At 39.2% G+C, this 23916-nt stretch overlaps 1 protein-coding gene across 1 annotated transcript in view; it reads right to left on the reverse strand.

Moving 5' to 3' along the window:
* rragd (ras-related GTP binding D) overlaps positions 1-23916 on the reverse strand; it is a 95889-nt gene that overhangs the window by 13514 nt on the left and 58459 nt on the right. Inside the window, exon 6 of the mRNA XM_067613830.1 lies at positions 16477-16625. Coding sequence (XP_067469931.1) covers positions 16477-16625 — 149 coding nt within the window. The remainder of the gene's footprint in view (positions 1-16476; positions 16626-23916) is intronic.

Genomic DNA, 23916 nt, shown 5'->3' on the forward strand with positions numbered 1-23916 from the left:
ACTAACTCAGACTGCTGAAGCCTCATATAAGCTTTAGATAAACTTTTAAATGCATTTTTGCACAAAATGACTGTGTGGACATCATGGAATGATTGCAGCAAGGAAAACCTCTTTCACTGTTCATATTTGCACCTGACTGATATTTAAAGAATTGTGAACCTATCCTTTCAGGGCAAAAAATACATTCTGATCTGCTGCTAGAAATGTCCACACCTCTCAGATCATCTGGGACAGGTCTGCTTTCTGTTCACATAGTCAAAAATAAACATGGCGAAGCAGCATTCAGTTCATTGAGCCACATATCAGAACAAACTCTTAGAAAACTGCAGCTTTCAGTTCCTTTTAAATCAAGGCTGAAGCCTTTTCTGTCCGCCACTATGGAGGGCCTCTCCATCACAATCCTGTGATGGAGAGTTTTCAAAGACACACCAAAACGTCTTGCTATCTCCCTGCGCAAGATTCCAGGGGAGATCTGCAACTGTAACTGGTCTCTTTGTATGTCAAGACAGGGCTGAATCTGTGAAATGTTACCTGTTTGGCGAATTAAATGCTCCGCCTCATCAAACTTCAGCCTGAACAGCTCTAAATGCTGGCTGGATGCTACCAAGTTTTCCCTTAGCTAAAGCAGCCTCATCAGAGCAAAGTCATACAGATGTGGCTGAAATTATTGGTACCCTCGCATTTTATTAAAATAATGCACCATTCACCCGAAATAGTGTTGAAATTAAAAGATATGTTATTTTCAGTGCATGTCTATGTTTGGTTTGCAGTGGAACAGAACAAAAAAGTAGTGAAAATAAGTGAATTCATGCTTATTCTACAAAGACATTCTAAAATAGCCTGGACAAAATTATTGGTAGCCTTTAGAAGTTGTAAGAAATAATTGATTTGTAGTGGTAATTTAAGCAGACTATAATTAGTATCACAGGTGTTTTTAATCTTATAATCTCTCATACAGCCAGTTTAAAAAGAGAAAAATACTCACTCTGCTGTTTTGTGTCACTGTGTGCATCACATTGAACATGGAAAACAGAAGGAAAACTAGAGAGTGATCTGAAGACAATAGAAAAAAGGTAATAGCCAAGCATGGTTAATGTAAAGGTTACAAGGCCATCTCCAAAGAGCATGTGTTCCTGGGACCACTGTTGCCAATATTATTAGAAGTTTAAGACCTATGGAACTGTAGACAACATCTCTGAACATGGTCGCAAGAGGAAAATTGGCCTGAGATTGAACAGAAGGATTGCTCGAATGGTCTAGAAAGAACCAAGGAAAACTTCAATACAGATCCAAGCTGATCTTCAAGTTCAAGGTACAATAGTTTCAAGTCGCAGCATCTGAATGAAAGTGGGCTCCATGGTAGAAGACCCAGGAAGACCCCACTTGTAAGAGGGAGACAGAAGAAAGCCAGACTGGACTTTGCCAAAATGCATGTTGACAAGCCACAGTCCTTCTGGAAGAATGTCCTCTGGACAGATGAAAAAAAATTAGAGCTTTTTGGTAAATCACACCAAACTTATGTTTACAGAAGAAAAAATGAAGCCTTCAAAAAAAGAACACCATGCCCACATGAAACATGGAGGAGGCTCAGTGATGTTTTGGGGTTGCTTTGCTGCCTCAGGAACTGGTGCCTTGAATCTGTGCAGCACAATGAAATCAGAAGACTATCGAAGCATTTTGAAGCAAAACATACAACCCAGTGTCAGAAAGCGGTGACTTTGTCACAGGTCATGGGTCTTCCAGCAGGATAATGACCCCAAACATACATCAAAAAGCACCAAAGAGTGGATAAGAAGAAAATGTTGGACCATTGTGAAGTGGCCTGCTATGAGTCCTGATCTGAATCCCATTGACCATCTGTGGAAAGAGCTGAAACTTGCAGTTGGGAGACAGCGCCCATCAAGCCTGAGAGAATTGGAGCAGTTTGCCCAAGAAGAGGCCAGTGGAGAAGTGTAGAATCCTTATTCAGAGTTACAGAGAGCGCTTGATTGCAGTTATTGTCTCCAAAGGCTGTGCTACAAAAGTTAAGGGTACCAATATTTTTGGCCATGCCATTTTCATTTGTTTTACTTTATTAAATAATGTGTTAAAAGCAAAGTTTCAGTTATATTCAATGTGAAATACAAAATGATGAATGCCATATACTTCTGTCAGTTTCAAGTTAATACAGAGAAAATTTCGTTTTTTTAAAAAAAGGTGGAGGGGTAAATATGTTTGTGTTTAGTAGCCTATTCTTACTTCATAAAATACAATTGATTATGTTGACATTTGGTTTGTACCGTCCAAGAAAAAAAAAAAAAAAAAAGAATCACAGGGCAGCACAGTGTGGTGTTGGTGCTGGGAGCTGCTGGATGGTGCAAACCTCCAAAACGTCCCGAAACTGCGTTTCAAAGAGCAACATGTCTATCTGTGTAGCAGTACGGCTCCTCAGTGCAGCAGCAGCAGCAGTCCTGGGACAAGATCTGACAAAGAAGAAAGAAAACGACAGAACGGGATCCCTGAGCTGCCAGACAGCCGCCTCGCCTCTAAAACAACCAACAGCTGCTTACTGTTAATTTAGCTCCAGCAGGAGGAGATGGTAAAAAAGAGAGTGAGTGAGAGAGAGATCCAGTGTGTTGTGCTAATTCTTGGGCTGCTCTGTGTTTTCATGAGGAGCAGGTGGATTTTTACAAATGGGGATTACAACACTGGGCGGAGCCAGAGAGACTTGATTTTTTTCCACAGAGCACTTGACTCATAAATATCTATCAGGATATGATGAGAATTTCAGCAAATTTAACAAGTGTTTTTGATGTGATGTTTATAAAAGTTGCCTACATCACCTTTAGCGTACACACGCACAGAGCTGTAACAATTTTAACTGGATAATGTGATTCATAGTTGAAACATTCACCAGTAATAGTAATAGAAATAATAGATACAGTTTTTTGAAAGATGCAGTTTTTAAAATGAATTTATTTATTCATTTATTTCTTGATCAGCCTTCCCTTTGGGTGCTCAATCTTTTTTGAGCACTCATAATTGGCGCATATGTGCCCGAGCACCCACTCCATCACGTAGCTAGCTACACAGCAAATGTGAAAAACAATTTTGTGACGATCATCACCTTGTGGTATTCACTTAAAGATGCAATGTGTAGAATTTAGTCGCATCTAGCAGAACAGACTTGGCAGAAATGGAATATAATATTCGTAAGTACGTTTTAATTATGGTATAATCTCCTTAAAATAAGAACTGTTGTATTTTCATTACCTTAGAATGAGCTCTCTTTATCTACATAGGGAGCGGGTTCTCTTCCATGGAGCCCGCCATGTTGCATCGCTATGTTTCTACAATAGCTTGAAAAACCAAACACTAGCTCTAGGGAGGGCCTTTCGAGTTTTTTGCGAGTTTTGCGGCCACATTAGGTTCTTTTACACGCTTGGAAGGGTAGCGGGAAGGAGTGGAAGGGGTATTCAGTTGGTTGCAATCTGCAAACTCACTACTAGATGCCACTAAATCTTACACACTTGACATTTAATTTGGGCACCCACAGGCAAAAACATAAATTAGCGCCTATGACTGAGATCGCAGAAAGAACCCTCGTTCGGTGAGTGCACTGATGAGTTTTGTGAACATTGGGGCATTATTCTTAAAGGATGGGTTCACATTTTCTAAATGTGTCTTAAAACAGCAGTCAGGTGTCCATATGAAGAGTGAAAGAGGTTTTCCTTGCTGTAATCATTCCTCCTGTTCATACTGGATATTAAAAGATCCTTCAAATGTGCTTTCAATGTATTTAGTGCAAAATGCATTTAAAAGTTGATGTGAAGCTTATATGAGGCTTCAGCAGTCTGAGTTAGTTAGTCATCAAGTGGATATCTGCCATATTTACAGTCTTTTTAGCATCAAATTCCCTCTTTGTGTTTCCTTGGACAGTGTTTCCCTGTTGAGCTGTGGTGGAAGTATAGTGACAAAAAGGACTTTGGCACTAAAAAGACTAACGTTGAAAGATATCTACTTGATTTGACTCATTTGGACGCTGAAGCTTCATATTAGCTTCAGATAAACTTTTAAATACAGTTTTGCACAGAAGGAGGACTGTGGATTTTGTCCCCCATCACCTACATTGTAAGTGCATTATGAAGGGATCTTCTAATGGTCAGTATGAACAGGAGGAATGATTACAGCAAGAAAAACATGCTTCAGTAGTTGCTTGGGCTCCTGACTGTTGTTTTAAGACAGACTTGAAAAATTGTGAACCTGTGCTTTAACAAATGCTCAATGGACCTGATGACATTGCCGGTTGTAAAAAGATTTGAAAAAACTGGGAAAAGAAATGAAAGAAAAGGCAACCACTCTATGGGCCCTATTTTAACGACATAAGCGCACAGTCTGAAGCGCCTGGTGCAAGTGCATTTATGGTGTGTCCAAATCCACTTTTACTAGTTTAACGGCAGAAAAAATGGTTGCAGCGCCAGACGCATGGTTCAAAGGGGTTGTACTTAGTCTCCTAATTAATCATGGGTATGTTTTGGGTGCAACATGCAATAAACCAATCAGAGTGTCATCTCCCATTCCCTTTAAAAGCCAGGTGCATTTGCACCTTGGTGGGTTGCTATTGTAATGGTGCATTGTTCAAGTAGAAAGAAGGAGCACTTCTCTGCAGAGGAAACAATCTGCTTGTGCGCAAAATGAAAGTGCACGATCCATAACACGCATACTGCTGCTCCTGGACCCTCCTGTGGCCCTAGACCACCAGTTTAAGATCCTGTTCATTCATTTGTTGCAAATTTATTTTTGTTTGTTTTTTGAAAAGGTTTATTTTTTTAATTTGGTTTCTTTAAAATCAATTTGTTCAGTCATGGAGTGACAGGTCAAATCAGCAGGGTTTTAGTTGCTGAAAGTATGGAAACCTGATCACTGTACTCTCAAACATGTTAATGAATATTTGTTAAATATTAAGTCATTAATTTTAATCATGTAAAGAATCATCAACACAGTTATCAGGTCTTGATCAGCTCTCCAAGGTTCTGATCCTGCTGCTGGCAGCAGCTAATCTGCAGCTGTACAGATTTATTTCCTTCTTTAGTTTAATCATTGTTTTCACCTCATTTATTTCCTCATGTGTTCCTCATGTCTTCATGTATTGATGCAGCAGGAAAATTGATCCGTGTCTGATCCCTTGATGAGATCTGTTTGCTGGGTCTTGACAGACACCATCAACCTGACGGGTCTGTTTAAATACCTACATGTATTGTCATGATTCGGTCCAATAATTAGACCATTTCATCCATCATTACTGTGATTAGTTAATTCTGATAAATATTAGGACTGACCATTATGACATGTACTTTTTAAAATATGTCAATGTACACAATAATAATCTTTCACATTGTAATCCTTTTAGTTGTAATCTTTTGCATGTTTATGCACCGCGCGTGTTGTGCACCCGTCTATGTAGACGCACATATGTAGACCACACCTCATATTAACACGTCCATGGGTGCTCAGATGGGCGCAAGTGCATTTGCTATTTAAACAACGTGGGCGCTGGACGGGAAAATGCGTCGGTCTTAAACTAGTAAAGACACTTGTGTTATGCTTGGTGCTGCTTTGCATTGGGTGTAAGATAGGGCCCTATGTCTCACTACCTTGGAAGATGGACTAAACGAAGACCATAAAACTGTTTTATTTTTGAAATAGCAATGTGGTCCAGCTGATATGGGTGTCAGATCAGAAAAGGCTTCTTTGACTCGTTCTGGAGTGAATAGACCAGGTTTATATTTTGTAGTTTAATTTGGAGGACTTGTTGATTTGATTGTTATTGCACTCTGAGCTCTGATACTCAAGTTTGCAGTAATGTCAGCTGTCATAACAACTGGGAGCTATGTTGAAGATTAACTCTTTCCTGCACTTTGATATAAATAGGACTGAGTGGCTGAGCGTTTACATAAGCTTTTAATAAGTACATTTTGAAAATCCAAAAAGCATGAGAACTGAGAGAACAAGCTGTGGTGGATTACATCTAGTTGTTCCAATTACAATAAAAGCCAGTGCAAAGGGTTGAGGACAGATCTGCACTGCAGCAAACACACAAACTGGCCCTTCAATGGCAGAGTTCACCCTGTGTGACTGTAGAGTGTTCAAGAAGAATGAAAAATGCAGTCGTAGGAAGAAGCTTTGCCCTTCGATTCAGAGGCACAGGCAACAAAATCCTGTTGATGGTTTACATCTCTGGTGTATTTCCTGCTATGACACATGATTCAAGTTTGACCAGTTCATTCATGAGAAGAAAAGCTCAGAAATCATCTCTAATTGATATTCATCCCATCACTGATGTGCTGAATCAGACTGGTTCTGTCACTATTGCACAGAACAGAACCACTTCATGTTTCAGCTAAAAATGATGAACTATGTATGGATGGATATGTATTCTTAACACCAACAATGTGCCAAAGTCTGTGGGATGTTACCATGGTGCTGCTGTTTACAGCACAACCCTTTTTTGTCCTGAAATATGTGAGATTACAGGCTTCATCTATGTGTTTTGTCATTCAGACATATTTTAGGTCTCTGTTATATGAATATTCTGTAATGGCTTTATTTAGACATGATGGAGGTCATAGGACACAACACTCACGATATTTGGCACCTGGTCCACGGAGGGAGCGCTGTCACTTCTGGGGACCAAAAAAAGTAATGATATAATAGAGGGAGAGCGTCCTCTCAATCTGCACTACTGATGGATTTTAAAAGTTATTTTGGATTGATTGTGAGCGTGAGGAACACTGGCCACCTCTTCTCACAGTGAATCCTCATTTATTTTCTCCTCATTGTCTTAATTTAATTGAAACCTTTTTGAGTTTTAGTGTTGATGCCAGAAAGATATCTTTTTTTGATACCTTCCTTTGGGGAATATAAACATGTTTTTCAGAAAACAATTTTCTAGATTTAGTAACTAAAGAAGCTGATGTTCTCAAATGTTAAACGTTGACTAAACACAAGCAGCAAAAACTTTCCATAATAAAACATTCTAAAATTGCCAAAATTCTGATTTGATTGAGAAACTGTCTAATTAAAGACTCAGTAAAGAAAAGTACAAATCTGAGCATGCATTTATATACTAGGGACACTTTAGTTAGTACTGAGGTTTGATATCTAGCCATCCATATCCACTGTCAATACAGAGATTCATTTACTACACGGCTTTGTTTGGATGAATTGTGAAAAATAATTTCCAATCCTTAATAGATTGTGTTTGTTTATTTTAAGATTTGTATTCAACAGCTGAAGATCTTTAGATGAAAAAACATTTCATAAGCTGTATTCTAAGAGACAGACTGTTAATATGAACTGAGAGAGATGTATCAGACTTCAAATTGGCTCCTCAACTACACTGCAGAACAAAACATGTACTCATGAAAAAATAATTACCACAGCAATCAGATTAAACACCAGCGTCATTCAGGACATCAGAAGCACGTGTCCTCATACCTGCTGAGCAGCTCTGATTCATTTGGCTGACAGTCAGTGAGACACAGACACCTTTTACTGGAGCTTATTATGTACTCTGGACATTGTGTGTTTCAATCACATTCAGAAGCCAGAGTGCAAACAAAGCTGGTTTTCTATTCTAACAGAGCTCAATGCAGATAATTGCATTGACCGTATGTGAACCACTGCTGTAGAGGGTGGAGAAGTCAACCTGGTACCAAATAATTGCAGATTCAAATCCCTCAAGCCTGTATGCAAATGTGGGTAGATGAACAAGCAATGCCCTTCACTCCATCGACAGCCAGTGGATAAGCACCCTTCAGTGAGACAGTGAACCCCCCACTGCTCCAGGGCAGCTCCCAGCATCTGACCTGCCTGCTCACTCATTACAAACCACTCACTCTTACAGCAGCAGAAAATACACACAACCTCACTGATATCTGTCTGGTTTCTTCAGGAACAAAAGAATCTGTTCATATTATTTAGGCTGTCTGTCCACAGGCAAGCAGAGACAATGTGAGAAGTTTATTTGTATAGAATCTTATAGAAAGGGGTGTTCAGACCAACATCAGCTCTGCATGAAAAAATGCAGTCCTCCCATTCATTTGAAAGGGGGCAGTCGCAGTGGGGGGGTGCCAACGCAGACAGCTCGCCAAAAAAATGTAGTGGTCGTCTGGCAAAAAAGTTGAACCTGGCACAACCCTTGCTGCAACACAACCCAACATCATTTGGCAAGGCATTGTGTTGGTCACTTGCTGCTGTGATAACTTTCCAAAATTGTAGAATCCTGTGAGTATTACAAACCACTGTGCAGGGTTTGATAAGCCTTTAAATGCATCTGTAGCAGTTGTCTCACCAGTACCTCAAACAACATGACCCAACCATTGTAGCCCCTTGCATTGTTTTAAGGCAGGACTGTTTTCAGTCTAAACGCCACCTAAAGGGGTGTATCAGTGTGATTAACACTTTGCCATTAATAGCGATTGGTATGATTTATAAGTTTCAATACAGTGCCAATACATTACCTAAGTTTTCATACCAATCAAAGAATAAAGGTGGTGTTACAGACCATTTGGATCATCATCTAATGAAATTGAGGTCCAATGTCTGATGTGTCTCTGTAGTATTTATCAATAAATCTATAGTTTGATAATGCAGTTAAGAGTGTCCTTATTATGATTGATGCTAAAAGAAACCAGAGGAGTCACAGAGGAGGATGTGACTGGTGTTGTTTAATCCAGTCTGATTGGTCCTTAGTCACTGCCTCAGAGCAGCTCAAATGCACTTAACTATGTGTTCCAGTCAGCTTGATTTCTTGTTCACAGCTTGTACTCAGCATCCGGCTGCGTTGTGGCTGCCAGAGATGATCTTCTGCCATTCTAGCTGCTGTGTGTGTGTCTACTGGGTCCTTGAATCACGCCTGGCTCTTGCTCTGCTACATTCACGCGCTAAATACCTGTATTATTGGTAACTGATTTCTAATGTATTTTCATTGGTGCATTTCATTTGTTTCTGACTTTGTCTTCATACATATACAAAAACTAGTTTTTCTTGTTTGTAGTTTGTGAGGAAGAGAGAGAGAAGGAGAGAAGAGAGGGAGGTAGACAGCTCATTAGGTCTCACCCTGCTCTCTGCAAATACATACTGCAGCAAATTTCACAATATAGTTTCTCTCATTTTCACTTTTTGTTTCTGTTATTGGATAGTAGAACTAATATGAAATTCAATCACAGCTCAAAAATACTAGGCTATGTTAACCAGCAGTCATTACCAAGCTGCAGATAAAATCATTATTTCATTATCACAGCATTGTCAGATGAAATGAACAAAAACACAAGTTAATGACAGCAGCAGTGCTGTGAGATTTGTTGTATTGACTTTTAAAATAAGTCATCACAAAGCATCTGTTACCATCTAAAGCGGCTACAAATGTGTATCTGTGCTTGTAAAACATGGGCAAATGTGGGCAAAACAACTCTAAACTACATTATAAGTGTGTCTGCTGAAGAACAGAAGCTTCACTTCCTCTTCCAGTGAACACTGAAACTGCGACGCAGCCGGTTCCTGTGTAGATTTGCTGAAAGACTTCAGACAGGAAAAGTGTCACTATGACAGCAGGATGAAAGGAAAGATCATCACACATAGAGAGTCATTCTCATATTCAAAACTGTTAAATAATTTAAGTCTGACTAAAACTGAAGCTGACATTAAGTGTAAATAAGTCCGTTTCCAGTGCTGAACTTCTGTTTGTAACATTCAGACACATTCGCCCTGTAAGGGAAAACTGTGCTCTCACTACAGCGCCTGTTTCCTCAGTGTGCCATCGCTCTGAATGCTAGGATTTTAAAGTAACCAGTATAGTGCATGTAAGAGCCTTGTCCATAACCAGCGTGACCTCATTTCTCTGAGTAGCCTGCAAGACATTATAATGGTGGTTTAACAAACCTTCGGTCACTTTCCCTGTGGGGAATCTATGTTGTTATTTTAAGTGACATTCCAGTACTCAAGTGGACTTCTGTGAGATCAGTGAGACACCATGCACTGTGTGGCTGTGAGAAGCAGCATCAGTTGAAATAAACTAACTTGATTTTTCAGAAAAGTGCGATATAAATAGTATTTATTTGTACCTTTACGACAGTGTGTCTGCTAAGACAGTGGTTCCCAACCTTTTTTGTAAGAAGTACCCTCACAGCCACCATTTATGTTCCAAATGTGTTCATTTGAATTGGTTTCAGACTGGATGTTATTTAACTATTAATCATATAGAAGTAGATATACAATATTTTCATACAATTAAACTGTCAATGTTTAGTTTGGTTTGGTCAAGTTTACACAACCTCATGGAGTGGAAAAAGCTGGATATTTCAACCATTTATCCATTTTTTTTTTAAGACGCCCTCTCTGACAACTGATGAATAGACATCGCTGGCCACATATGCTGATGACAGTCACAGCAAATTGTATCTCAGACACATTTCAGTGTATGGGTCAAGTTCAAATTAATTTGAACAAATTACTTGTTAGTTCAAAATCATTCGAACTTGACTGTTTGAAAAAGTGACAGCCCTCATGGACATACTAATTATTAAATCTATGTAGGAGGTCGGGATGGATGGATGGATGGATCAACAAAACATCAGACTTTAACTTGAGAGATCACTATTCACTTTCTGTTTCCACACACGAGTCAACATTGTTTTTTAAAAACCATGACCACGATCATCCCCTAACCTTAAACATACACTGTAACCATGACGACAAAGGTCCCCTAACCTTAATGATCCCCTCAAGACATGTTTTAAGACATTAACATACTCTGCTTTGAATAGTAATTGTGTCTGATATGGTTTTTGCACCCAACAGTTAACTAGTTAGAAATTCTTAAAATGGCATCTCCTCCCTCTCCCTCATTGAAAAATCCAAAAATCTATGAATATGTAAACATTGCTAATTTCAAAAGTAAAAAAGTAAAAACTGCTGAACACAAGATGTCTCTTACGTCACTGTGAAGTCCATTCTCAGTGTATGTGCACTGGAGGCTTCATGGTTCCACATAACACTCAGACTTAAGATGAGCTCAGAGAAGTTTCCTCCTCCTTCAGCAGATGAATGTGAAAACATGCACATACATTACTCTGCACAGTGAAGCTCACAGTGAAACTAAGCAAAACACATTTTTGAGTGGAGGAGGATTTTGACAAAGTAGTCATTTTAACCAAAAACACATATCTTTCCTGAAACCTAACCTGATTGGTTTTTATGCCAAACCAAACCTTAACCACAGAGTTTTCACATTATAAAATATATTAATTATTTTTGAACAGTATTGTTTTTGTCATTTAATTTATTGACGATTAATAATGAGTGCACAAGTGTGTTCATTTGTAAATCTCGCCCTCCCCTCGGACCCTGCTCTTGTTCGGCTACTTGCATGACGTGCGGTGCGACATAATGTCAAGTGCTGAGGGCAAGTGTAGGAGGGCATGGCAAATGATTGCTGAAATACTGATAGTGGGGGACTTCTGGTGCAGCAGCGTGTAGTTTGGGAGCTCCGCCACATTTCTAATTTTACACTCACTTTGAAATATTCAATACTCTTTCTGAAAAACCCTCATGAATTGTGGTATACATAACCCTGAGCAAGATGACATAACCAGGCAGAGGAAAAAGCCCAAAGAAGACTTTACAGATGACAAATCTGTTGCCGATATATTAGCTAAGGCAGCAGATAAGTAGTGCTAGCTCCTCTTCAGCTACAAATTATAATGTATTAGTGGCTATCGCCACACTGAACTCTTCTGAGGACAAAAGATTTGTTGAAATCAACACAACCCTCTCTGGTCTGAAATCTGCATTTGCTGAGATCAATGTCTGTTTAATGTCAACACAGGAAGCCGCTCAATAGTGTGAGAAACAGATTGAAGAGCTGGAAAGATGGTGTGCTAACCTAGCATCAGAAGCTAGAAGCGTGCTCCCGGTGACAGAGCATCTGAATCATGGGCATCAAGGAGAAAGCTGAGGAAGGTAAACCATCTGACTTTGTGGCCAAACTTCTACCTGAGATTTTAGGCAAAGAACATTTTATTAAACCAATAAAAGTGGATAGGGCCCACAAATGTCTTCAACCTGCCCAGGAAAGAAATTCAAGACCTATCATAGCGAGGCTGCACAACTACAAGCAGCTTGTGCTGCGGCTGGCAAGGTATAAGTCCCCCCTTACCTATGAAAGTGCTACAGTGGACATCCTCCCAGACCCAACGTCACCAGTTTGATGAAATCAAAGATAAGTGCAAGGAAAGGAAGATCAGATATGGATTTTGACACCCTGCCAGGTTCATCGTCACTGTCTGTAACAACACTGACACTTTTGAAATGCCAGCCAAAGCAGAATGGTTCCTGAAGCAATATATAGCTAACTGGTAGCTTATGACATTGTGATAAGCAGGCAAGCAGCTGTCGGGCGACGGCTAAGAAACAAGCCCATAATAGACTGTAATACACAATGTTATTGGCACTGTAGCTTCCATAAGAGTCAGCCTTAAAGCTTGTCCCTGCTTAAAATGATGAGTGGGACTTTTCCAAGTTATCTGTTGTAGAACTTCTCCTGTTAGCAATTCCATGCAAACTTTTCTCCAGCTCAGTGGCGAGGACAGTTTTTCCTTTTCTTTTATTTTGTTTGTTATTGCATCATGTAAGTGTGGTGGATCTCCATTTGGAGAAATGTAAGCTATTTCAATTCATACTGCTCAGTCATGGTTACACATTTATTTATGACAATAGGGCTCAGAGATGTGAGCTGATGTAGGTATACATAACAATGGAAAAATCAGATTAATCAGTTGGAACGTAAGAGGGCTGAATAGCCCAGTCAATTCGTCCACACACAAGCCATCTCTGATCAAAATGGGAGATACGTAGTGGTATACAGATCTCTCCATTCAAAACCAGTAACAGTGGTAAACATATATGGTCTGAATTTTGATGACCCCATCTTCTTTAAAAAAATTATTCCGCACTTAACCTGATCTATCAAACTCCAATGTGATAATTAGAGGGGATAACAATTGCCTTTTAGACTCAAAATTAGATAAGCAACTAAGCCAGTCAGGCACATCAAAGAGCAGCACATTGTTAATACTCTTATTCAATCCTATAGCCTAGTAGATATTTGGAGATTACTCCATCCAACAGGAAGAGATTTTTCATTTTTCTCCTCTGTTAAAAGTTACTCAACGATAGATTATTTTTTGTTAGATTCAACGTTGCTATCAGCTGTTTCCCTGTGTACCTATCACAACATTCTTATATCAGACCACGCCCCTGTTTCGTTGGATCTTGAATTGAAGATCAATAAATTTCTGTATTTTTAAGCACTAATCATAAAGGTGATGTAAATACCTCTACACTTTGGGAATCCATGAAAGCTGTCCTTAGAGGCCATATAATATCATATGAGGTGGTAGTAAAGAAACGTTCTAGGTTGAGACTATCTGAAATAGAAAAAGAGTTAACACCCTTAGAGACTACTGATAGACAGGGAAACCACAACTATAGTGAACAAAATAATTTCCCGCCAATATAAATATAACACCATAATCTCAAAGAATGTTGAAAAGTCACTCACTCAAGTTAGACATCAATACTTTCAGCTGGGAGACAAACCACATAGATTGCTAGCTAGACAGTTAAGACAGGCACAGCCTCAAAGGCCATCCACAAAATCTAGAAATGGCACCATCCTCCCCCCCCCCCTCCAAAATAAACAAGTGTTTTGCAGACTTTTATGCAGATGTATACCAAACACAAGGTAGAGTTGATGCAAATGTCATAAAGAATTTTTTCTCTAGTCTAGATCTGCCAAAACTTTCTAAATAAGTTGATAGAGCCATGGATGAAGATATTACCTTAAAGGAGATAAGTAGTGCTATCTCCTCCTTTCCTGAATAAGGCCCCGGGTCCTGATGGATCGGCAATTGAATTTTTTAAGACGTATGATGCTATGGTTACAGCCTTGCTCCTCCAAATGTTCAACCACTCAAGGAAAGCTTCTGAACTCCCACCATCTTTGCATAAAGCAGATGTTTCACTAATTCCAAAGCCTGGTGATGATTCGATAGAGTTTTCATCATATTGCCCTATTTTACTGCTGACAACAGAAGCTAAGATTATGGGAAAGATACTAGTTAAAAAACTCAAAACATTTATTTGCACTATTATCCATCCAGATCAAGCTGGATTTATGTCAGGGAGACACAAGTTTTTCAACCTACGTCGCCTGTTTAATGGCCTATATACAAAGCATACAAATGCATTTGATCCGGTTGAATGGCAGTATATGCTATGTGCACTGGAAGAATTTGGTGTTGGACCCTCATTTAGGAAATCGATAGGTTATTTATTTGCATCCTGTTGCTTCAGTCATTACCAACCAAAACATCTCATGCCCAATTGAGATACACTGTGGAACCCCACAGGGCTGCTCTCTCTCCCCATTTTTGTTAGCAATTATGATGGAACCATTAGCAATCTGTATCAGACAGAACCTTGAAATAACTAACCTAGACCTAGAGAGGACCCCACAACACCTCTCTCTTTATGCTGATGATATCCTCTTCTATCTATCAAGCCTAGAGACATCAATACCTCCACTGCTCTCACTGATTAGCAGCTTCAGCTTGTTCTCAGGATTTCGGTTAACTGGGAAAAGAGTGAGTTAATGCCCATTTCCACAAATATTAACAAACAATTTCTGCAGACCATTCCTTTCAAAAAAGCCTACAGCAGCTTCATACATCTTGGAATTACAATAACAAAAACAGCAGATGACCTTCTACGGGTTAACTGGTGGAAAAAAAAAGATCAACTAAAGCAAAATATGGAATTTTGGAAAACAATCCATATCTCCATGGCCTGGAGAATCAATACTATCAAAATGGTAGTTCTTCCATGATTTCTCTACCTTTTCCAAGCCATCCTGTCTTTCATCCCTCTTTCTTATTTTAAACAGCTAGATTCAATCATTGTGTCCTTTATATGGAGCTACAAAACTGTATGAATCACCAAAAAACACCTAATTAATTCAGAAGACAAGGGTGGTTTCAGACTGCCACACTTTAAAGCTTACTACAGGGTAGCTCACTTAAACATTATATTGTGGTGGAAAAAGGGCCCAGCCAATGACTTAAATGACTGCCCAGTCTGGCTATCATTAGAGCAGACTCTTTGTAATAAGACCTTCCTTCTTCCCTTCTTAACAGCCCCACGAAAACAGGCAAATTACATTACAATAATAGTTTTGTCATTAAGAATACTCTTAAAATCTGGAAGCAAATCAAATTACACATAAAAGCACCAAATACCTACACTGATAGTCCAATACGTGAAAATCATGCATTCGTTCCTGGCTTAATTGAGTCAGTTTTCACAGATTGGAATCTTAAGGGTAACAAAGATATAAGCGCTTTATACTTTGATGGCCACTTTGTCATTTGAGCAGCTACAGAGAGCATATAATGTCCCAGCCTCAGATATCTTCAGGTACTTGCAAATCCGAGACTATGTAAGGAAAAATATCCCCAATTTTGAGAAAATTCGTTTCCATAACTCCTTTGAGAGTATCAACAACTTCAATCCGCGTAGCAAGGGGGGAGTCTCTTACTTTTATCAAACCATACAAAGACATATTGATGTTAACACAAGTATGCTCAAGCAGAATTGGGAGACCGAGTTGGGCGAAAAGATAGATAATGAGACTTGGGAGGAAAACCTTGAAAGTGTGCATAAATGTTCAATTAACTCACAGACTGATACAATTCAAGACAGTACATCAGCTATACTACTCCAAAGACAGAGTACACAAGATTTTTTCTGATGTGTACCCCTTCTGTAACAGGTGTAAAGAGGCTGACGGCTCACTGACACATTCTCTTTGGTCATGTCAGAAATTGTTAACTTATTGGAAGAGTGTATGTGAATGTTTCTCTAAAGCTTTGAGAAGAATTGGGAATCTAACCCACTAGTTGCTGTCTTAGGTGCGGTGTGTGTGTTACCTATGGCAAATGAAACATAGGTTACTTCATGTGGTATGGTTGTAGCAAAAAAAACATATTCCACTTTTGTGGAAGTCAGACTACGCACCAACATATGATATGTGTATAAGAGAGTTGATGAATGTGTTGCACTTAGAAAGGTTAAGGTTCATTAACAAGAATAAGAGTCGACTATTTTTCAGAATTTGGAGCCCTGCACTGGAGTACCTCAAGGTTAGTGGACTGACAGTGTAACTGTGTACCCTCTATCGCTGTTTATATGTATTTTATTTTAATAGTAATGTTGAAGTCCTATGATTTGTTTTTTTTTTCTGTATTTGTGAAGATAATCATGGCTCAATTACTCAAGAGATGTACTGAGTGTGTTTTTTATATTGAAAATCCTGAAATAAAGCTTTAAAAAAACAGATAGTTTCTTTTGTGCATGTGTTCTGACTGCAAACTGACTTACCTTTCCTCTCAAAGCTTTCCTTGCGGAGGAAGCAGACCATGGCGAGGAACTTGGTGACCTCTTTCAGGTACATGACTGTAGTGTTGTTCAGGTGGATGATGGCCATAGACTCCTTATCATAGGGCAACCCAGCTTCACTGTCAGCCAGACTGGAGGAAAGAAGAAACAAACACATTTAACTGAACTCCAATGAGTAAAAAAATAATGCATCATCTGAAACACGATACTGGCCCTGTTTCTCACAAAGGGAAGACTTCTATTGAGGCAACATTATACACTTCATTCAGCCTGTTATCACAGCTCCTTGTTTTGGACAATTTCAAAGGAAGCACACAGTAGTTGCTATTACGAAAAACAACAGACCTCTGATTTTAGCATTCAACCACAGGAATGTAAAGATGTAGAGAGAAAGGTGGAGATGGGAGAAACAGAGGGAGCAGTGATAGGAGCAGTTTAAAGGCGGTTATGGGAGTCTGAGAATTTAAACAAACAGAGCAGGAGGACATGGAGAGAAACTGAGGACTGAACAGAAAGGACATGCTGCTCTTTTCTTTTCACTTGTAATTTATTCTGTTTTCACGAAAAAAGCCAACAAACAAAAGATAACATTGTTTATTTTCTTCATTCCACCTGATGAACATTCATTTTATTTTCCTGGTTTATATATTCCTTTTTTGAATCACATGGGATTTCTCATTCTATAGTACACATACACAGTTTCACTGTAGCACCAACTCTTGTTACAAAATGAATCCCAAAAAGCCAAATAAACAGTCAACTCTATCAGTATAGCCCTTTCATCACAGGGCTTTACAACTGCCCAAATGATTGATGTCAGACCCTCAGTTCGAATGAGGAAAACTCCCACACAACTCCTAAACTGGGCCAGTCCTTTGTTAACTTCTGTTTTCTGCTATACAGAAATAAAAACAAACAGGACATGATACTATCTGCACTCTTTGCAATCTAACATATTGACTTTGAATCCACCTTTCTCCTTTACATTGCCAGTAGCAATAACAGTTCAAACAGCAACCAGAATTTGAATATTTACATACTTATTTACCCACGGCTACCTGACCCAGAGAAGGTTTCCCACCTGATCTGACATGACTGTGGGAGCCAGGAAACCAAGAGCATTTGCTGACTTTTTTTAAAGGCAGCGATCTCAAAGATGAGCATCAGAAAGAGGCAGACCTTGGATGATGTTTGTGAATAATAGTGGAGGACTCAGTTCATAGTTGTCAGTTCAAAGTACAATAGGGTAGAGCAGCACATGTTATGCAGTCCTGCATGTGTGGTCAGCAGAGGACCACTGGAAAAATATTGTCTAGTCTGATAAATCCTGATTCCAATTGCACAAGTGCACTGTAGACTCACACTGGTATGTGAAAAACATAAGGCCATGAACCCATCACATATGGATAATGCTGCACAGGCTGATTGGTGAGATATAATAGTTTGAGGGTGTTAAAAGGGTCTGTTCAATCAAATAAATAAGGCCTATTTTCTCCTCTCCCTCTAGTGGTATCTCTTAATGCAGTGTTCCAGGTTTTGAACTTTCTGCCTTCACCCCAATACAATGGAATGTAGTTTGTGGCGCTCACAGCTTTGCAAATACATGGAAGACACTGAAAGCATGATGCAGGCCTGGAGCAACTGGAACAATGCAGCTACATTCAGTGGACATGAGGGGTAATTTGGAAAAAACATATACTTGAAGCTTTTTACACTTCTGATTGCAGCTACATGTGTTAAGTAAAACCTGAGCTGTTACACCATGATTGTACACAGCTGTTTTGACTGAAACTGAAGAGTATCAGTTACATCAGATGTGTGGGACGAGCCGCTAAAAAATGTGGCTGTGGCACATGGGTGTGAGCTGGGTATAACAGGAACATTAGGCCTAATGCACAAACATTTCTGTATTCGTATCCAAACTTTCTCTGTGAGGTGTGCTCATATCATGTTTGAACTCCAAATTCATTCAGATTAAGATATTACAATTCTAAGTCAAACAAGTGTTTCTCCACTTGTGAAGAAAGTCAGAGACTATTGGTTCATGACTTGTGCAACAGCTCTGGACCACTCATAAATGTAGTCTGTACCTAAGAGAAAAGTATGAGAAAATTGATGCCACAGATTTTCTTAAATTGCTTGTACATGCCTCTTAAGAACAAATCTGTTCATATGAGTGCTTCTTGCATGAGGCCCATTGTTTTGGGAAAGACATGCTGCCATGAAATATTTCCAAAAGCAAGTTTTTAATGCTTGTGACTGCCACAAACTAAATAAAAACCTTCTTTTAACTGCCTTGCACCTGTACAAGGACACTTTGATGCCATAGTGCACTGTAACGTGTTCATCCATCCATGGCCTTCATGTCCCCTCTGGCAGATGATGTGTACTTTCAACAAGTTAATCTTCCCCATCACAGTGTCAAAAATGATTCAAGGAACATTCAGGGGGAAATGACACAATTGTTCTGTTCACCAGCACAATCTCTGCCATCAGTCCATCAGAAAACATCAGGATTAATTTGAATGCAGCATCTGTAGAACGCAGCATCAACCCATGAGTTTAAACACTAATGATGCTTGTATGCAGATGTAGGCTGTCTCTTCTCTATAACAAGCCTGAAGCTTAAGAAGCTTTTGAAGTGAAGTTTAGTGTGCAATATACAGTATATACTGAACTCCGAATGTTTCTCACAGTACAACTATACAGGCACACAACAAAGCAGTTCATTTCCTGAGCAATGTGTTTACATTGTTGTTATCATTCAAGCCCCATTGTCTAGAATCCATTGCACATCACAATTGGGTTTTTTTTCCGCGTTTTGTTTGGTTATTTCCCGGTTGTCACTCCCATGTACCAGAGGACATTTGCAAAAATTTTTCTTCAACTTCCCAACAACATGCCACTGGGTGCTTTGTGACTATTATACCCCATTTACACCTGGCATTAACATGTGATTTGTATCTGGATACTTTATCTGGATGAGGAAAAACACATGTTAATGCACGTGTAAATGCACTCAGAACACACTGTGATCAGAATGTGATCGGATCAGCCAGACGACATGTGGAGCATCAACTACCCATCACACACTTGTGGGAAGATTTTGTTATTTGAAGTATTTAGTTGAGTGATTAGATGTTTCAGCAGAGTGATTTGTTTTGGAACCTTGTGTTAACAATTTGGGGAAATGAATACATTTCACAAAACCTGTCTGAGTAGCTGTGAAAAAATACAACACTTTCACAGGGAATTATTTTTGCACATCCGGCATCAATCCTCACTTCACAAGGGCAAACAGACAGCACCAAGCTCAGCTTCTATTAATAATAAATCACTCATATCTATACCTGAGGCACTGCTGGCAACAAACACATCATACAGTAGAAATATGATAAAAAGCATCTCTATGCAACAGATGCCGGATTAAATGTAATTATCAAAATGAATAAAACGCTCTCGCATACTTAATCTCATGTTTTCATGCCCAATGGCCTAGACATGATGACATATGTGAGCTAAGAATAGTCACAGTGCTCCACAGATTGGAAACAGCCAAAGAGGAGAAACATGCACAGCTAATGTGAGTTTAGAGAATTCTGAATTCATCATTGTTGTCAAAGAGAAAAAGAAATAATTGCATTTCACTGACAAAAGAGTTGGCTCAGTTTGCTGGCCAAGGGATGTTTTAGCTTTCCAAGTGTGGTGCATGCCAGGCTTCTCAAACCAGAGGAGCTCATTAATTAAATGAGGTGAAAAAAGACTCCATTTACTAAAGCCTCTAATTAAGGATAATATCCCAGCTGTTTTGTCATGATAATGATGGCAGCCTTCTGTACAACAATCTGCTGATTTAGGTTGAGCAGGTCCAACTGGTACCTGCAACACTTCCACATTTGTTAATGTCGAACAATTCCAGGACACAGGTGAGTGCATACATTATCAGGAGCTACTTAGATGAACATTTAACTAAGTGGCCTGTGTTTAAAAAGAAAACATAATCTCCAGACATCTGGCATCCACCTCTATCCAGGGCCAAAATGTGAAATTATCAGGAGTCCTGTTTGTCCCCTTGGCCACACATTCCCCAACACAGCTGTGATGGGTTAAATATTCCCTCACTTCAGGCCAAGTGTGGCCTAGTTCATTTAAAACCCCCAGCTGTGTTGCCTTGGGTGAAACATACAAACACACACACACAAACACACACACACACACTCCCCTCTATTATCTCGACAACAAACACGGGTCAAACAAGGATCACCTGGCCCAGGGGAGGCATCATGACCATACGTCATTTCAGCATTCAGTTTGGGTGGTTTTATTACGTTCGCCTGTGTGCCCCCAAAAAGTGTCACCAAAATGTATTTGAACTCAGTGACTTGATCTTGAACTCTTTCCACTCAGAGAGATTCTGTGAAGCCTCAGAAGTTGACTGAAATAACTGCAAATAGACAAAACACAAGGAAATAAAGAAAACATTTCAACAACACATATATCGAATTTAGGGGAAAAAATGATGCACTTACATAAAACACAAACAACAATTATGCTGTGTTCATGTCATATGGGAGTACCCAATTACTCCTGGCAATGACAAAAACAGTGTTCACATCACCATCCGAGTTGAAATTACAACAGGGACAGTCTGATCTTTCTGAAAGCTGCCATACATTCACCTTAATAATACAGAGGAGCCTGGAAACCAAACCACGGAACTGTTCAAGGTAATTCAAACCTAATTTAACGGATATAATACTGTATTCATTTCAATGTCAATACACAGCATGATTGATCTTCTGCAATCATACAGTACAACCTTCTTGAGTTGTAAACACGGTCAGCTTACCCGTCTCTACTCTTCCATATGATGTGACAGTAGCATTGGCCGTGATGGTGTCTACGATTGTTCTTGATTCAATGTATAGTGTCTTTTCTATGGCTGCCCCCTAAAAGTCACTGAGTCAATGCATCAGTCGATAGATCCCCAAGTTGACTGGCATTTTTTTCCACTCGAATCACTGCCTTTTTTTTGGACAAGTCATTATATACAGAATAATGCAGCATGACAGGCTGTGAACTTTTACATATTCTTGTCTCTAAATGACCTAAATCCATAACTGTGATGGAAACAGAGGATAGCGCGATACAGACTGACTGTTTCCTGCTGTACAGTGTAAAATGCAGTGAAGATGGCTAAATTAGTGTTTAAACAGATGCGTACCAGCGTCTCTGTTGTCTCCTCCTCTACTGCCCAGTGTGGTTGACTTTTCAGCTGACAGCGCTGCCAGCAGCCAGCAGGAGAGACGCACACTTTTTACGCCTCTGACTGTGGAAATCTGATGTTTTCACATCACAAATGATGAACAACAGTATGAAAACACAAGTCTTACAGGTATAATATGTGACTCATGTTGTAAGGATAGTGTGGTGCAGGTGCGCTTGATTTTACTGTAATTGCAGTAACTCCGTGGAAATATGAATATATTTCTCATAGGAGGCTGTATTGGAGAAAGAAACTAATCACTTAAGCCACTTAAGTCTACATATATATAACCAATGTCCTGGACTTGGAAAATTCTTTGATCAACCTGGAGACAGACACCTTTCTCAGTCTATCTAATTAATGTCTGCCAATGGGAAGAGTGTGCTGTCTATTATTGCTCCCTCACTGCTGCCTTTGATGTTGGAAACAAGTGAAATAATGACAGGTGAGTGTGAAAGTGAGGCTTATGTGGCTTGATCAAGGCTAACCATCCAGTGCTGCTTTCAGCTACAGACAAGACTTGTTGAGAGAGATGACATTGGAAAGCCAGAGTGTCAATGAAAGAAGGCCAGGCTGAGGCCGGGGAGAGAGTCAGGAAGTTGCTCAGAGGCCTTTTCCACTACAGGAACTTAGCGACCCCTAACTGAACTTGTACCCGTTGTCCCTGGTTCCAGGAGCTACATTTTGGCATCCCTCAGGAGGTTGTACTAAATCAAGTTCCGGGCACTCGCATGGAAGGTGGGGGGTGCTCACAGGGCTGTTGTCTGTGATTGTGTGTCATCACAGCTCAACTACAATAAACACAACACAGCAGTAACCACCATTCCACTTCTGTGTGTACATCGATGAGGACTTTTAAATGACAGAATAATAATGGAGTGTTGGAAATGGAAAGAAAATGAATCACATCACTTTTTCAGTTGTAACCTTATCACCAAATTTTGGTCAGATTTTAGTTGTCATTTCCAACATACACATAATTTCATGTTATAACACATTTTAAATGCAAAGACCCTAACATTTATTTTTTAGTCAATGTAATAGTTATAATGGAAACCTATTTATTCACAAAGAGATTACCAATTTTTCTATTTTCCTTCATTATTTTACATATTTTACAAAACTCTCTAAAATTTAATCAGTTTATTATTATCATTATTATTATTATTATTATTATAGCTATGTTGTAACATTTAGAGCTTAATCTGCTTTTACTTTATGTTAATGTATTATTTTATTGACTGTATTTTTTTCCTCTTCTTGTCATTTCCCTTGTCCTTTCTATTTGTCTTTCACAAGACCTCATTGTAATTTCAATTTACGATGTCTAAATTTTGGCTTTGTATTTGATAGTGATGAAATGGAATTTGTTTTGATCAAGAAAGAAAATAAAAAGAGACATACATCCAATCCTTCCCAGTTTGTAAAAAATAGTAGAAAAGCAACACAGAACCAACCACCTTAACCCTTCAAGTTCCAATAGGTCTAGAGTATGGGAAGCTCCAGGTTACAGGTCATTAAGTTCCTGTAGTGGAAAAGCAGCTTCAACCTATTCTCTGAAGATCTACAATTGTCACAAGAGTGAATTTTAAATCTGGAGATCTCTAACGGGACAAAGTTTATAGTGTGGTCCTCACGTCTATGTTATTCCTTTATCCTTATTTTTATATAGAAATCAATGACATATCTAAATAGTACCAGTTGACATATCATGAGCGCATGACTGGCATCTAACAAAAAGAGAATTCCATGAGAACATCTCTCCACACAGGTTATGAGTCAGCTAAGCTGACAAAAATACAGCAATGAGGCAGACAAAAGAAAATGCTAAAGAGGGCATTTGGGAATTTTATTTGGAGCCATAAAGTGGCTATAATCAATAATAATATATCAATTGTTGATGTGTAATGTTAGAGGAGTCACTCATAGTGAGTGACTCTGCAGTTACCCTCTGCTTTACAGAGTTTTGTAACGAGTTTCAGTTCACTGCTTTGCTGTTCGCTCTCATAGCGTCATTTTCAGCCACAGCAGGCAGCTGAGAAAAAGCTCAAGAGAGCTAAAGAGCCACATATTTCCCCTGAGGAGTTTGTTGAGAGCAAAAACTGAGCTGAAAGAGAGTAATTTTTGGACTTAAATTCACCAGTTGGACAGAAACA

Source organism: Thunnus thynnus, chromosome 16 (genome assembly GCF_963924715.1).
Source record: "Thunnus thynnus chromosome 16, fThuThy2.1, whole genome shotgun sequence".
Taxonomy (NCBI): domain Eukaryota; kingdom Metazoa; phylum Chordata; class Actinopteri; order Scombriformes; family Scombridae; genus Thunnus; species Thunnus thynnus.